Below are 16,285 nucleotides of genomic sequence, written 5' to 3' on the forward strand. Positions count from 1 at the left end.
GTAGAACCAGACTTCTTTATATTGTAGAGGGTTTTTTCCTCAGTCTCTTGGCTACTTCACAGCTTTATCCTTCTCCTAATGTCACTCAAATGCCTGACTGGAGCCATTGAAAAGGTTTTAGAATAAGAATAATATTAAATGAAATGAACAAAAGAAAAAGATTAACTTGTTCTTTAGGCATAGCAGAATGGAAGGGCATAACGCTACTTTTTGTGCAAATGGGTTTAATCAGTACAAAAGTAAACCAAGGAAGTGAGAAAGCCTTATTTACTGTTTATTTAGACTACAATAGCTCCTAATTACCTATAACTAATGTAGAAAGATAATGGATTTAATTGAAACTAAATAAATTGAGCATTACATTAGTCCATCAGTGAAAGTTTAGTGAACAAAAATTCTCTTATAAGGTTTCATGATGCACGATAAGCTAAACTTTAAAATTTCCATGTTGTAATATCATTTCTTCCACAAACATGCCAGTATTTGACATTATACTATTTCAAAATATATCCAATTGTTTTTGTCTTTCCATTCTATTTTTAAATCTGTTAAGTGGTGAAAAGGGACATCAATATAAAGAAGTATTTATATGCATTTATTTGCAAGTTACAATTTATTGTTATTACAAACTTTATTTTGAGAGTATTCAAAGTACAAATAGAAATGATATGCAGAAAGAACAATATAAAATATTGCTATCATCAATCCTATCATAATTTGCATCACTCATTTTACATTTGATAAAGACTTAAAAGCTAGACTTCAAATTGCCCAACTACTATTACCACTGATTTGAATTCTTCCTGACTACTTTTTCATTTCATTCTTCAAAAACAAAGGAAAAATTGGTTTTAAAACTGTTTGGAGTGAAAATGATGAAATTTATAATTTCTGCTGACAAATAGAATGAAAATAACAATTCTGGTAACTATAAGAAATTAAGAAAATAGTTGACTTAGTCAATTTTTATGTCTTATTGAGGAAAATAATTGTTGGGGTACATTTAACACCAATTATGTTTAACATCAATAACATATTTTACAGCAAACTTCTCTCAGATTTTATTAGTCTATAACTACAACTATCTAATTTCTCTGCCTAACCGATATTCATTTTTTAAAGAATCCCTGAAAAATGAATTGATTGCATGGTGAAATTTAACCTTTCAGGAATTTTTTACATTCCTATCAGCATGGGTCACACAAAGTTTCAAAATAATGTTAACATTAAAAAAATCATATAAATAATTTTCTTAGCAGTATAATGATCATTCTAAAAACGTGTTGCAAGATTATTTCAATTGTAGCATTGCTCATATTATGTTCAAGAACTGGAAAATATTTTAAAAATATCATGAAAAACACCTAATTTAATATAAAAAAAAGAAAAGATGTTTTATGTTTAAATGTTCAAGATGTCCAAAATATGTATATTAAAAGCCAGTTTTTGAGGTATTCCTGAATAGAGCATCAATATCAAAAAAAGACTATACCGTCTTAGCTATTGAATCCTTATATTACAGGGTACTGCGATTATTTATTAAGAGAAATAATTGTGTAAATTTCACTAATATTATGATATGAGACCACTGTTTTATATATATATATATATGTTTAAAACCATGCAAGGCACTTAATTAACATTTATTGACTCACTTATTTTGAACTTGAACACAATGACTACACATTTTTAAGACAACACCCAACACCTAACTAACTCTACAAATTTTGGTACACATGCTATGTTATGTACACAATTTGTGTTGTGTCTTTTCATGATAGTTATATATGAATTTTGTACCCTTGTTTAGTAGCTTCTTTGTCACCAGCTAAAATTTGGACTAACCGAGTAAAAAAAAAAAAAAATTATTTACATCAATAAACTTCTGTCCATTTTATTTACATAAGAAATGTTAAAAACAAACTTTCTCCAATCAATTGGGCCCACATTAGGGGAATTAACACATCCATTGACAGTACAACTTTTGATACTAGCAACAAAAAAAGAAGATAAATATAAATAAATAAATAAATAAATCACAAAATGTTAATAGTAACACAATTTTTTTCCAAGTACAATGAGGAAAACAAATTAGTACAACAAAGTGCAAATGTCAATAAAAACGTGATTGCTTTTATAAAATACATCATCTTTGGTATTTTGAAAATTTGCTTGAACTTCAGGCATTGTTAATGACATTCTGTGCAAAGTACAAGCTTTTATTGCAATATATGGCATCGCTTTTTAACAATGAGTAAAACAAAATGGTATTGCGATCACTTTTCTCTTTAGAGTGGTGAAAAATAAGTGCATTGTATCTGCAAGTATTCATGGCTCCGAGTTGTTCCTAACAACAGGGCTTCTGCAGGTTTACATGCCTCCTTCGTCCATCGCTTTGTTTATATCGGACACAAGCCGGCCGAGCACCTCCTTGTAATCAGATGAAGGTTTGAAGACCGCGTCGAGGAACTGCGGGTTGTCGAAGAATCCAAAGACAGAGTCGATGCGCTGGAGGGACTTGTCTGTGAGGTGTCGTGAGACCACCTTTCTGAGGCAGCTATGTGACTCGTTGAGGGCATTGAGCAGGTACGGCCTATCGTAGCTGAACTCAACCTCATGGAAGCTGATCACCGCCATAGCTGCAGAGTGGAACTTGTGCTTGAACTTCTCAGCAATCCTGATCTCTTCATTGTTGAACTGTCCGTTCCTGTATAGAACACCAATCTTGATCACCACCTTAATGATGTTCTTGATCAGCTTCTCGGATTCCTTCTTGTTGTCGGTCTATAAACATAAAATACAAACGTTATGCTGATTAATTGTAAAAAAAGACCCTCAAAGTTTACATTCTGCTAGATTTTCTAGATTTTCTTAGCTGATTAATGTTCATCTGGTTGTCAAGAGATATGCATAAAATAACAGTCAAAGCTTATCAAAAATGAGATAGTGATCATATGGTGGTTTGTCATGTAGCCCTATTTGGGACAATCAATAAAATGGAAAATAGAATAGGAAAAACAGACTTAACAAGCAAAAATGCTTGACTTAAGGACAAGTCTCTGCATGGACCCACTAATGCATGATAAAATGAGTAAAAAAGAAAAAAAATCGTTATTGCCTGGATTGCGGTACAAAGAAGGCGATAAGAAAGCTGACAAAACTGCTAACAATGCTGGTAACCCGCAGACTTCCATGAGACTAGCAGATGCCAAAAACTATAAAACATTTATGTTGGGAAGATTGACAGAACCGTTGAACATGACTGACCAGTTAAAAGAAAAAATATTGTTGATCATACTGTGGCCCTTGGAGAACAAAAACAAAGAATAATGACTGGATTTTAAATAGGCCACACCTGACTGACAATTGGGTATCTTCTCATTAGCAAAGGACCACGTAGATGCCTCCTATGCACAAGGATTTGTGAATCATATTTTAATTAGAGCTGAACTTAACAAGTTTTGGCCAATCCACGGGTCCCAAAGAACTAGTGAAACAGCAGTGATTGCTGCGAGAAATGCTGCTCTTGGCTGCCTGAAGAGTATACATGCTTATTTAATTTTGAAATTAATTTATTAGCGCGAACTCCTCTTTGGAAGGTATTGATTACTATGAGTTCCATCAAACTTAGATTAGATATAGCAGTATGTGTATGTTTTAAATGTGTTAAATGAGTCATAATGAGTGGTGCCGCGACGGATCTATTATCCGGATTATCCGACTCCAAGATACATTGACATTAATTATTATTTAGTTTCAAGGGCCGTTAGTAGTCCTTCGATGTGACCAAATTCATGGTGTTCCAGAATCATTAATACCACAAACGACCGTTTTATTAAAATACAAGCATCCGCATGCGCAATTAAACAGCTCCTAAGGCTAAAATTTACAAGGGAACACCAACTGTGGACTATAGAGGAAAAAGTTCACCGATGAAATGTGGCGGCTTTTAGCAGCCCAGGTGGCCTTGAAAGAGCTGGAGAAGACCTGGAGAATGGTACAGGCAGTAGGTCATGTTGGAAAAAGTGCATTTGGAGAGAGTCTATCAGGCTCCAAGGGGGTACTTGGTATGTAGCCAAAATCATGTGCCCTTCATGTTTTTCTTAGGATCGTTAGGTCCTTGAGCGGCCAGCAAATACATGAATTTTAATCCAATTGAACACATTTGGAAAAATTTTAGAAGAAATTTTGGATTACGGGATTAACCGACTACAACTCTTGAGGAGTAGAACAACATACTCCAACATTTCCTACAACAACCTTTTAGTGAGTGTGCTAACAAGAAAGGAAGCATTCATAAAAGCTAGAGAGGGCAATACTTGATATTAAAGTCCATTTTAAAACAAATTAAATCAATTAAAAATAGTTGTGTTTTGTTTATTTTATACTTCTGAGAGTTTTATATTTATGTAAAACCAGATGTTCTCATAAAATAGAAAAATCTCAGGATTTTGCTATATTTTTGACGAGGAGTAATTATATTTTAAGTAAATATAAAAAAAGTAATTATTATTTCACTATTTTCTCACACGTTCTTCGAATTGGTGGGTAAAATTGCACGAAATTGTGGTTTTTCGAACTCTGGCCAATTCTGACCTCTGACAATTTTCCATAACAGGGGTGTTTAACATAATTATGCAAATTGGCTCAGTGCCTTCTATCGGATTGACAAAAACGGCCTTGAACTATTAACAATGATGTTAAGTATTTAAAATATCACCCTATTTGTTGAAGTCGTGAGGAGCGATCAAGTATGAGGTAGTTTAGAAAAACATCTTTTTCATTTTTTTTTGCCGATGTTTCGAAATTTATTCGGGACATTTTTTGGGCATAAAGTGTGCCATTCTTGTGGTGTCATATTGGTTTTGTGTGAAAGGTCGAAAGGCCGGCAAAAAAAGAAGAAAAAAAAGGTGTTTGTCTAAACTACCTCATTCTTGTCTACTTCTCATAACTTCAACAAATTATGACACAACCCACTAAAAACACATACCAACATTAACTTTTTTTTTTTCAAACAAAAAAAAAACAATTTTACTGTCCTATAAAGTGTAATTGGGTCACCTCTTTTACTATCTTTTACTTATCTGCTTTTTCTTTTACTGTTGTTATAGGAAATGTAAAACTGTAAAGGACATAGGGGGGAGGAAGAGGCGAGAATAAGCGGACCCTCGGGGCCGAACGGCTATCCCCTGTCAAAATATATCTTTCGTTTTTGTAGTTGACTGCTTACGTATTGCTTCGCCATTCGGTACAGGTTGTCGAGAAGGCTGGCGGTGGTGTCGTCGATGAACATCTTGGCGACGTTCTTGTTCGCCATCCGGCTCAGGATCTTCTTCTGGGCCCGGAGGCCGATGTCACGGGATTTGAAGCCCTCCGACATGACTGAAACGACAAAAGACGAGAATGAACGCTTGGCCATTATAGGTAAAACTGATAGAAAATAGTCGAGAGGAACAGGCATCGTTCCCCACTTCGACCAGTCCGACCTTGTCCACAATTTACATTTGTAAGTTTTTTTCCATTACTAAACATTACATTTTTCTTTTGTCGAAGATTCTTTTGACCTGACGAATCGGCTATAACTTAACTTCGGCCAATATATTTACAAATAAATCAATAGCAAACAATAATGTGGTGAAAATTTTGTTGAACATTTGCTCATAGGACCAGACTGTACGACTGAAGTTTAAATAGAAAAAAGGGCCCAACTGAAAATTGGTACAATAAGCAAACGACTCCCGAGAGATTTATTATAAACTGCAAAAAATGAATAGGGATAATTGTAATTTATTCTTATTCTATTAATTTTAATTAATTAACCGATATATTCTTGTTACATGGATAAAACAAAATAGAAAATAAAAACCAGAAAGAAAAAATGTGTTAATCCACATTTTTAATAACGGGTATACTTAAGAATAGTAAGCATGAAGATATTCATTTTGTAAACAAACGCCTTTTTTCGTCTTTTCTCCATTTTAATCCAGTTATATTCTCTTTAACCATGGAAAGACATTTAAGTAATTAAAAAAGTCTCTTGAACGACAAGTTCGTAATATTATTGTGAGAATGTGTTATCGAGATTAACGGCAAGAGGATATCGCAGAAGCAGTTGGCATTCTTCAGAGCGTGGTCTTCCGGGCTTTAGACTCATTCCGAGAGACTGGAAGTGCCAAAGGAGGCCTGGTAGTGGATATCAGTTCATTATATTAACTGATGAGCTCGCGTTTCTATCTGTGTAGTGATAGCAGAAAAAACAGGAACTCACAGACAGAAACGCGACTAATCAGTAAACATAATTGGTGTTCTCTTCTAGGCGCTCGCTGCAACATATTCTAGTGAGTTGCTGGTGGCGGGCTGTTGCTGCAGGTCGTCTCAAAGGGGCATACGATGTGAGGCCAACTTTCCACAAACGATTACGAATCGTTTGTGTTGATAAAGGCCTTGCCAAAACATTTTGTTCTTCATTTATCATCTGGCGGGCACTATGGAAAGAGTTCTGTCTTACAGCACCGATAATATATCTGTCCTCCCTTATGTCGTAATACACTGAGATCCACCACCAAGCCTCCCATTGGCACTTCCCGTCTCTTGGAATCGTGCTAAAAATGAGGATTAACAAATTTTTTGATTTGTATTTTCTATTTTAGTATATCGAACTAACAAGAATATAGCGGTTAATTTAATTAAAAATAATAGAATAAGAATAAATTACAAATATCCCTATTCAATTTTGCGCAGTTTAGTTTGATTGTTTTGATTGAACATTCATTTATCAACTGATAAATGTCTGTGGTCATCACGACCAATTTTCTTCGCTGGACCAAATTTGATTGAATATTCGCTTATAGATTGATTGTCTATGATCTTCCTGTCCATTTATTCTCGCTGGACCAAACTTGATTGAACAGTCGCCTACAATTTCATTGTCTAGTCATCCATGTTCCGTTATCCCCTCTAGACTTGCAATATCGACCACTGAAACGTATGTAACTTCGACTGTAGGGACACGAATAAAACGTTGAACCGTATGAAAAAGGCTTCTTGGGATAAAAAGCGAGCTTTGCCGTATCCTAGAGATTCTTTAGAAGCTCGATACATACAGAGTTCCACCCTCATGGGAATGGATTACAGCTTGCATCAAATGCGTTGGGCGCGGTTCTAAATATAAAATCGACAATGGCCGGATTCGCTATCGTTTCCATGATATTTGACACAACAATAAGGCTAATCATTTTCAAAGTAAAGTTTTCTTTTTGCTGAATAAATATTAACAAATCGTTTATAGCCTAATTCTCGAGTTATGTTAATTATAATCCCTGATATAAAATTAATTGATAAAGTATTATTGTATTAATTTTTATTTGAAAACAATGGTATATAATCAATAACTTTTATATTTCTCAAAAACAATATTGGACAAAAATCAAAGGTGAACTTCATAATATAAAACGGAGTATTTTAAATGGAAAATTTTATGTATTAGAAGTATCGACCACTTTTTCACTTACGTTCACTCTGGATCAAGGTGTGGTCTTGAAGAAAAAAGGCAATTTCAGTTGTTACTGCCAAGCGTTTGACCTATTTTCACGGTCATAACAATCTTAAATATGTCTAAGATACGAGATTCAATACCGTTACAGTCCTTGGCAATGTTAGGACTGAATCGGTCTGCAAGAAAATTTGAGATCACCTGCAAAAAAAAACTTTAATATGTCATTCTGTAGACATATTTAAGATTGTTTTGCCCTGATGATAACCTTAGAATAGCTTGGCTGTAACCACCGAATTTGCTTTTTTCTTCAAGACCATACCCTCGTTCGTGACATGGAAAGTTGATAAGTTTTGATAAAAATCATTTGGAAGTGTACAAATATTAAAATGATTCTTGACAATCAGGACAGATTAGATTTTAACTTAACTATCGGGACCACGGTAGCCGAATGGTCAACGTGATAGACCCTAGGCCCGTTGACCCCACGGTCGAGGGTTCGATTCCCATCGTCGCCTCTCGACTTTTTTTCTTTTGCCTAATGGGACCGGTGGACGCAATGAAAATTGACACTGCACTCCTCAATGGAAGGTCTGGATTGGATCTCAGCGACCAATTTGATCCCGAACCCCATCAAAAATAATAAGTTGCTTTGATGGAACACCGGCACATCGGGGCTCGATTCACACAAGTGTGGCGAGCTCCAAAAAAATGGAGCCAAGAAGGAGTGCAATAAGCAGCATTGAGCTGCAATACTCAGGGGGAACTCCTCCAGTTGCTAGAATCCAACAGAATAAAAAAAACTACTTAATTTTGACAATACAATATTTTTCTTAATATAATATTGTAGTATAACGATCGTTTAAATAGTTTCAAGTAAATATTTCACTGTAGGCCAAAATTTGACAAGGCTTTTGTTTTAAATACTTAAGCTGCTCCGATAAGCAAACAATGGTCGACAACCGCACACACATTTACGCTTAAACTCACAGTCTGACACTGTATTATGATTTAGTAAAGTGCCTGGAATAGATATTATGGAATAGATAAATTGAGAAAAAAAAGCGAAACGACCAATTTAAAGCTTTAATAGAAAAAACAAAAAAACAAAAAAACAAACAGTGTATAACAGTCGAGAGATAGTAGAAATTTTAACAGCATCACAGCACAAGAATATCATATTTTCAGGAAAAATGTGATACTAGGTGTGTACTCTGCTATCACACCGTTTACCGGCAGACAATTTAAACGACTTCGTTTCCGTTAACGATTTTATAATTTTTTTGCCATGAGAGACCGAGGTAAATGTAGATCTTTCTAAGGTAAACTTAGTCTTGCTGGAATTAATCTATTCTTATGCATCATGTTGCTACTGTTTCGTTTAGGATTTCTAGTCGAACAATTAGTTATAATCTTTTGCATGTGGTGTAATTACAGTTAAGTTTGCTGTCGGGAGAGAAACTACAGTGGTGGGCCTGCGTGGATTCGGGAGTAAGTACCGAAGGTTTCCATTGGTTCCATGGTTCAAATGTCCAAGCGAAATGCTGCTTTGCAAATAGTCGACTTTCGATGCTTCTCCATTAGTATAGAACCTGATGCGGGACGTCTAGAAACTAGACTATTTTCACGAAGCCTTCTGATGACGGTTGCACAGCTCACCCTTACATTACGGTCCGTTTCGTCTATCTATCAAGGAAACCAGTGAATGACAGATTGAATCGTCCCTAAACTGTTGTAGACTATCATGGATGGTAGAGCGCGGCACACCTAGGCTATCCTTCTTTGGCCAAAGGCGAGATCTTCTCGACCTAAAACCACGCTTTAAAGAAAAAAATTGATAATTTTTTTTGAACAAATTCAATGTTTTATCAAAGAAAACGATTTAAAAGTCAATTCACTGGACCGTTTGGCTCTGGAAAGGATGAAATTTAACTGATTTTTTTTTTAAATCTTAAAAAGGATTATTTTATTTTAAAGGATTATTTACAGTCTATAAAGGTAAAAAGTTGTTAATGTTGTGTTTAGCTTTAAGTCAACTTGTAATCTTTATACATAGTTATTACGGAAAATAAACAAATAAATACAAATATCCGGTTTATTTTGTCTTTGAATGTATTAAATAATATATAACAGTAAATGTATTAACATTAAACCATTTAAAATCCACCCACCGCCAAAATAAGTCAATATATATGCAAACATGGTAGGATTTGAAAAGCTATTTCAAATATATTAAATAATGTCCTCAACTTAGCTCAACTAAACACCGCTGAGAAATAAACTTTGTATCTCAATAAATAATATAAATAGCATGGCAAAGTTTATTTTTTCGTTAATAGGGGCCTTCACACGTACGCTCAAGAGTCGACGATTGAGCGGGACACTCAAATCTACGCTCAAAAGCGTCAGTGTAAATGATGTTTCAGCGTGGAGGCTTGAACGGGGCTGATGCGTCATCAGCGCCGACGGTTTTGATCGCACTCCAATTGAAGGTCAGGAGCGACAATGTAATTCACAGTTTTACGTGAGGGTTGGAGTGGAATCAAAAGTGGGGTTAGTCGTCGACGCCGAGTTGTTCGTTACATTCTTATACTGTCGATCTGCTTCTGTTCGCTACTGTTCTCCAAAGGTTGCCAAAAATTTCAGAGCGGCTGAAAGGCGTTGTTCGGCAGAAATGCTAGGTCTCATCACTGTGTCCCTTTTCTTAATTCTTCCCTCTACTAAACTGAGAAGTAAATCAAAAGTATGACCATCCATTCTCAGATAATTTGTGAAATCGCCAGGGTAATTTTCTCTGAGTTCTCGAACAAGTGGTTGATCGTTGAAATCTTCCCTGAACCTCTTCACCCAAACACGACGTTTTCTTTCTAATTTCTTCCGTAGGTAGACTACACAACCAGCAGCAGCCACAGAAAAAGCTTGTTTAAAATGATTACCAACTATTATAGCCATTTTTATTATGTATGCTGTAACACAGTCACTTGGCGTGGAATGAAAACTTTCCAATATTTGGAAACTTCGCACGCTACTCAGGAATGACGTTAAAACTGTAAGTTTACTCTTTACACGTACGTTTTTAAGCGGACGAATACAGCGTCGAGGTTTGCGTGGGGTTAAGAGTGTGGCGTCTAAACACGACCCACTCCTGCGTAGCACACTCTTGAACGGCACACTCCTGGCCAACAGTTTTGCGTGCACGCCAAGACGGGTGTACAAAAATCTGGCGTGTGAAGTTTTAACCGCACTCAAACCTTGCATCAAGAGTGTCCCGTAAAAGAGTCGACTCTTGAGCGTACGTGTGAAGGCCCCTAATAATAGGTTCGTTACGTGCCTCCAGCCGATACAGGTTGTCGACTGTTTGGGTTAAATGGAGGTGGAAAATCGGAAATGATTTTGTTAAATTATTACGTTAGGGTTCACCTGTCAAAACCGCAAAGCATGTATCAATATTTGGGAATAAGGTAATTTGCTGGTCGTCTCCGATCATTTTGGACTCCCTAGTTTCGTTTTTCGGTCTGTAAAATTCCTTTTGGGAATTAAGAAATCATCAGTAGTTGGTTAGTGCAATGGTTAGATTTGGCCTTTTTGCATGTGTATGTTCAAACTTCACAAACTGCATTTCAATATGTCAAAATACCGAAAAGTGTTTAAAGGCAACAGATTAAAGATTTAAGCTACAGGTAGAAATTTCACAATTCAACGTTTTCCACACAATAATTTCCGGATGACGTCAGGATGTGTTTGTCCTATTTGTAGGAGCCCCATAAACACGTCGCTGAAGATGATGAAATGCCGAAATGCATCTGAGAGATCAAGACATCGATGAGGATCAAGATCTATCACCCTGCAGACCTTAAGACGAACGCTTATATATCAATTATTTTGCAATACCAGAGTAACTATATAATTGGTTGATTGGAAATAACCAAACTACTGTTTTATCACCTCGCTGACCTCAAAGTGAAATGTCACAAACAGATATCTTCTGTTATTTTATAAGCATTTTTGATGAGATTTTATTATCCCACTGAATAAACACAGAAATCAGGTGCAGTGGAGGGTTGGGTATAAGCTAGGTTGAGACGAGACACCGCAGCAAACTTCGAGAAAATTAATCATTTCAAAAATATACCTTGAATGAATAAATAAAATGTAAAACTAATATCCACCTAATTAGTCATTAGGGGGGAACCTAAGGGTCTACTGGTTAAAACGTTTGGGATGCCCTGCTATAAATAATTTTGTAGAAAATGGTGTATTTTTTAGGTGTATATCTGATATAATATAGGTTAAACCTTGTTCAACATCCCGCTGTCATGTTCCCGCAAATAAATATATTCGATCTCGCGAGACGTTCACCAAAAAATCATTATTATTATATACAGAAAAGGTCATATTTCTTTCAATCATCTGGAAAATGAACTCAAAAGCCGCTGGGCTCAAGAAGTTCTCATATCGAGTGGCATGCCTATTCGATCCCTATGCAGAGCCACGACATGAATACCGACTATAATAAATTTTTTTGAAAATTATGTTGTACAAATATTAAAACTAATATGTATTATTTACGTTGAAATACGAGAAAGGTCCTCACTGAATACCGCGCCAGTGAAGACAGACCCAATAAATGATCCTTCGCAGTTCAGTATGAAACCTTGATATACGTTTATACAACCACAAACCCACGCACGCACACACACACACAAATACGAAGTTTAAAAATTCACATTGCTTATACACATAATTCAAAACCGTTGTTGTTTTTTTTGTACGAAATGTATATTTAAGTAGTTCAGTAAGGAGGAGATCAACCCATTCAGGGTTTAGCGACCCGCGTTAGTCACCCGCCTATCCGGATACCATATCCATGCAAATAATAATCCGCGTAACCCGATATTAACATAACCAGGCTTGGCGTGTGTAATTATTTTAATGGAGGCCGGAGTTAGATACCCCGACCGGTACCTTTTGCGTACTCGGTACGTAATACTATCTTTGTGAACAGGCCGTCTCGCCGAAAGTCAAATTTGAAACAATTATTGAGCAACTGAAGCATTGCTCGGTTTCTGAAAATAAAAGAACAAAAAAAGAAAAAGAGAAAGGAGAGTTATAACTAAAGGAGAAACTTCTTACCCATTTGTAGTCGTTCCTCTGAGCTTTTGTGTAAATAATAAAGTTATTATAAGGTGCACGAATCCTAAAAAAAAACACAAAACAAAATAAAAATAAAAACAAATAAAAAATTAAAAAAACACAAAATCAATAATAACAAATAAAACCATCAAAAGTGTTGGGCAAAATAAAAAATAAAACACTAGAAAAAATAAAATTATCTATGATTATTGAGAGATAGTGAGATGCGGTCTGGTGTGACGTAAGTTTTAGAAAAACACTTTCTTTATCATGCCAACGTTTCGATCTTTATTGAGATCATCTTCACTGCCTGGGTTTATAAATATTGTTTAAATTTTACAAATAAATGTAGGATGTGAATATTTGTACAATTTAAACAATGTTTATAAATCCCAGGTCTTGAAGATGATCTCATTAAAGATCGAAACGTTGGCACGATAAAGAAAATGTTTTTCTAAAACCTACGCCAGACTAGACCGCATCTCACGACCTCCGAATAATCGTTGACTAACGGTCACTACACCACATTATCATCTATATGACCTTTCCATGTACGTTTGGGACTTTTAACTATAAAAAATTGCTAAACAGGGCAACTGGCATACTCCAATAACGTGATCTTGTGAGAATTTTGAAGCAATTTTAGCAAAAATACCATGAAAGCTCATTTAATTGTGATTTTTGTAATAATAATTGCATTTGTTTAGTACATGCTAAGGCGATTATTCCGTTCTAATAAGCCCACTTCTTTAAACAATGTGTGTTGTTCTATGAAAGTACCGTCGTTAAGGTCATTATCTCTAAAAAGCGAAAAAGCTGGAAAACCGTACGTTTTGTACCTACGGAGGGATAATTGTTTTTCTCTGTTCAAAATTTTTAAACTTTTAATTTGTTCATGACATATTATATAGTAATTTCAGTGATGTTATTACTGAATAAATAACTCAGCATTTCAGGTAAAAATTGTTTTATTTGAATTTTACAAGAAACATTTAATGTTGCGTTGTCATATTCAATTTACCATTCTGTTATTACATTTACATCGTATAAAAACATTTTAAATTGGTTACAAATTAGAGATGTTGGTTTTGTTTTGTTAAATGTACATTTTCCTAATATAAATATACTAGTAGAAATGGTTCACATGTTTTACGTATTTTACGAAAATTTCAAGACTCCTGAGAGAAAAGCGTTTGAGGCTTTGAACCCAGTTACCCCCAGAATTATCGAGTATTCTGGAGAAATGCGAACTAAGTCTTGTGAGTGTGTATTTAACGTACTAACGAGAAAAGAGAGGCTTATCCCCTATTACGCGAGGAATATCAAATACTCTGGGGTAGTATGAATGAGTGTGTGAATGTAATTTATTATCGTGAATGAAGGGGATTGCTCCCAATTACCCGAGGAATATGGAGTACTCTGGGGCAGTGTGAATGAATGTGTGAATGTAACTTATTAGCCTGAATAGAGGGGCTATACCCATTACCCCGAAGGACATCAAATACTTTGGGGTAGTATGAATGAATGTGTGAATGTAATTTATTATCGTGAATGAAGGGTGTTCTTTACTGTTTGTGTATGTTATTGTGTTATTTTATTCTTAATTGACTAAGCCTTAGGCACAGAGAGGCTAGCAATATGATGGAGGAAAGAGTTTTGTTTACCGTTATATCATAAAACATAACTTGATGGAGAAACAGTAAACGTGAGGAAATACAAAGCTAAGAAAGAGCGGGCTGGGCGATGACCAATGTAGTTGGCCTCAAAACTAAAAACTACCAAAATTTTTTTTCTTAGTTCTGCACTGATGATGTGGACAAATGAATAGCTCATCCATATGCCATAGGAAAACAATGTTGAATTTAAAATTTTGCACGTTAAAATAATAGATAAAACATTGTGATATGAAGTAGCTTGATGTCAAAATTGGTGGGGTGACTTGGAGGCATTCGATTAATTTTATGTTACCCTGCATTTGCTTATTTTTCATTCTATTTATTCTTTAATAGTGAACATTTTATTGAGAATTATGTTTAAAATGGAAGTTATAAAAATCTTAAACTACTTACAGTGGATATTATCCATAGGCAACCAATGGTAGATGAGCCAAGACTGCAGTTCGCAAAGGGTAGACATGGCAGCAATCTGAAAAAAAAGAACGTTAGTTCTGCGTTTACTTCTAATGGTATATATTCTAAAATTTCTAATAAAATCCTAGAGAAAATTTCTGTGATTTCAACTTAAGATCTGCGGGGTGAATATTGGTTTGGAGTTTCCAATCATCCTGGCCGGTCCACTGTTTTGGTGTGTCGGAATTTTGACATATTCATTAGTGATTTTGTTGAGGACATGCAAACATGACGTACACACGGAAAAGTGTACTGACCAACCGCTATACAAACTCACAGACGAAAAAAGCGACTTGTTATTAGTTTTAGTCTAATAAATATAATAATAAATAAACTTAAGTCCAAGGGACCGCGGTACTGAGCTGTCAGCGTGATAGACTGTCAGCTAGTAAACCCCGCGGTCGTGAGTTCAATTCCACCCTCGACCCGGGTCCTTTTGTTCACGATACCCATCCCCCACATTTAATCACAATATACCAAGTTTTTGGCTTTTCTTTTTGATGTGTTCTTTCCAATACAAAACTCTGGGATGGTACTAATTTACTACTTAAGCGTTAAATGTGATTGGTTTGTCTTCTAATTTTCTGTTTATACAGTTAACATGTAGATTTTCTGGTCGCTTATTTGATCTTCGAAGTATCTGTCCAATCACAGATGATGTTGGTTGCTCTTTGCAGTCGGTTAATAGATGTATCGATGACTTTTTCTCCTGTGAGTGCAGCAAATGTTGTCGTGGATATGTTTTCCATTTGTGGTAGGCCACTTGTATACAGCAGGTACAGTACGAAGATGCTACCTTGTCGTACGCCAGCCCTGATTTAGAATCTCCTTTAATAACAACTCAACCCCACCTTATGAGTTTTTTATATTATTTTTTGAGATGGGGAGTTGATGTCCGAGTGGATCGAGGTCACGATAGCTCAGGTGGTAGAGCAGCGGCGTATCTAGCCGAAGGTCGTGGGTTCGAATCCCTCTCGTGCCATTAGCTTTTTTTCATCTCAACTAAAAACCTTAATTAATTGTAAAGTATTAATTGGTCAAGCGGACCACGAAAATAGTGAAAATAATATAATACTTTAACCCATCGATAGTAGACAATATCATACAAATTAAATGTATAAAAATGATGAGCTTAACCAGAAAAAAATTGCTGAATTAATGAAAGTAAATCTACTTATTTAGAGAAGAAAACAATAATTTATTGCTATATATTAATTATTGATCGTTTGGAATCAATTGACCTAACTTGTCAATGCTAAGGTAATCAATTTCCGACATTCTAAGGATTCTCACTAGCACTAGCTACATAAATTAACTTGTCCCTAACTAATAAGTGAGTGACAATCTACCTCGCACTTTTTCAATATAATTTTTCTATATAGATTTATATTTTTTAATGGTAGTGAAATATAAGCAGCGTGTGCCAGGAAGTTGCACAGCCCTTCAACTCAATATCGTTAATTGACCTTGCATGAAATTAATAACAGTCTCGTTGAGCCATCAAAGTTTACCGAGTAACGGATATAGTTGA

The 16,285-nt window shown here is 35.4% G+C and overlaps 1 protein-coding gene across 2 annotated transcripts; it reads right to left on the reverse strand.

Annotated features, from left to right (window-relative positions):
- Window positions 1–579: 579 nt before the first annotated feature.
- On the reverse strand, window positions 580–14,780 carry LOC106672700 (tumor necrosis factor alpha-induced protein 8-like protein). 2 transcript variants are annotated; one of them, XM_024230634.1, is made up of 4 exons: window positions 14,695–14,780; window positions 12,626–12,689; window positions 5,231–5,382; window positions 580–2,784 (listed from the first exon to the last, which is right to left on the reverse strand). In XM_024230634.1, exons 2-4 carry the CDS (start codon window positions 12,627–12,629, stop codon window positions 2,371–2,373), a joined length of 570 nt encoding a protein of 189 aa, XP_024086402.1. In that variant the 5' UTR covers window positions 12,630–12,689; window positions 14,695–14,780; the 3' UTR covers window positions 580–2,370. The 2 variants fall into 2 exon arrangements, with proteins under 2 accessions (XP_024086402.1, XP_024086401.1); XM_024230633.1 differs by lacking the exon at window positions 12,626–12,689 and having other exon boundaries at window positions 14,695–14,767.
- Between the last annotated feature and the right edge of the window lie 1,505 nt (window positions 14,781–16,285).

The sequence above is a fragment of the Cimex lectularius genome, unplaced genomic scaffold, assembly GCF_000648675.2.
Source record: "Cimex lectularius strain Harlan isolate CLEC.00 unplaced genomic scaffold, Clec_2.1 scaffold61, whole genome shotgun sequence".
Lineage (NCBI taxonomy): Eukaryota > Metazoa > Arthropoda > Insecta > Hemiptera > Cimicidae > Cimex > Cimex lectularius.

Coding starts and splice junctions, on each gene's coding strand:
- LOC106672700 (XM_024230633.1), bottom strand. CDS start 14,761: ATGTCTACCCTTTGCGAACTGCAGTCTTGGCTCATCTACCATTGGTTG. Junction 5,383..14,694: donor GCCTATGGATAATATCCACT/GTAAGTAGTTTA, acceptor TTGTCGTTTCAG/TCATGTCGGAGGGCTTCAAA. Junction 2,785..5,230: donor ACCGAATGGCGAAGCAATAC/GTAAGCAGTCAA, acceptor TTATGTTTATAG/ACCGACAACAAGAAGGAATC.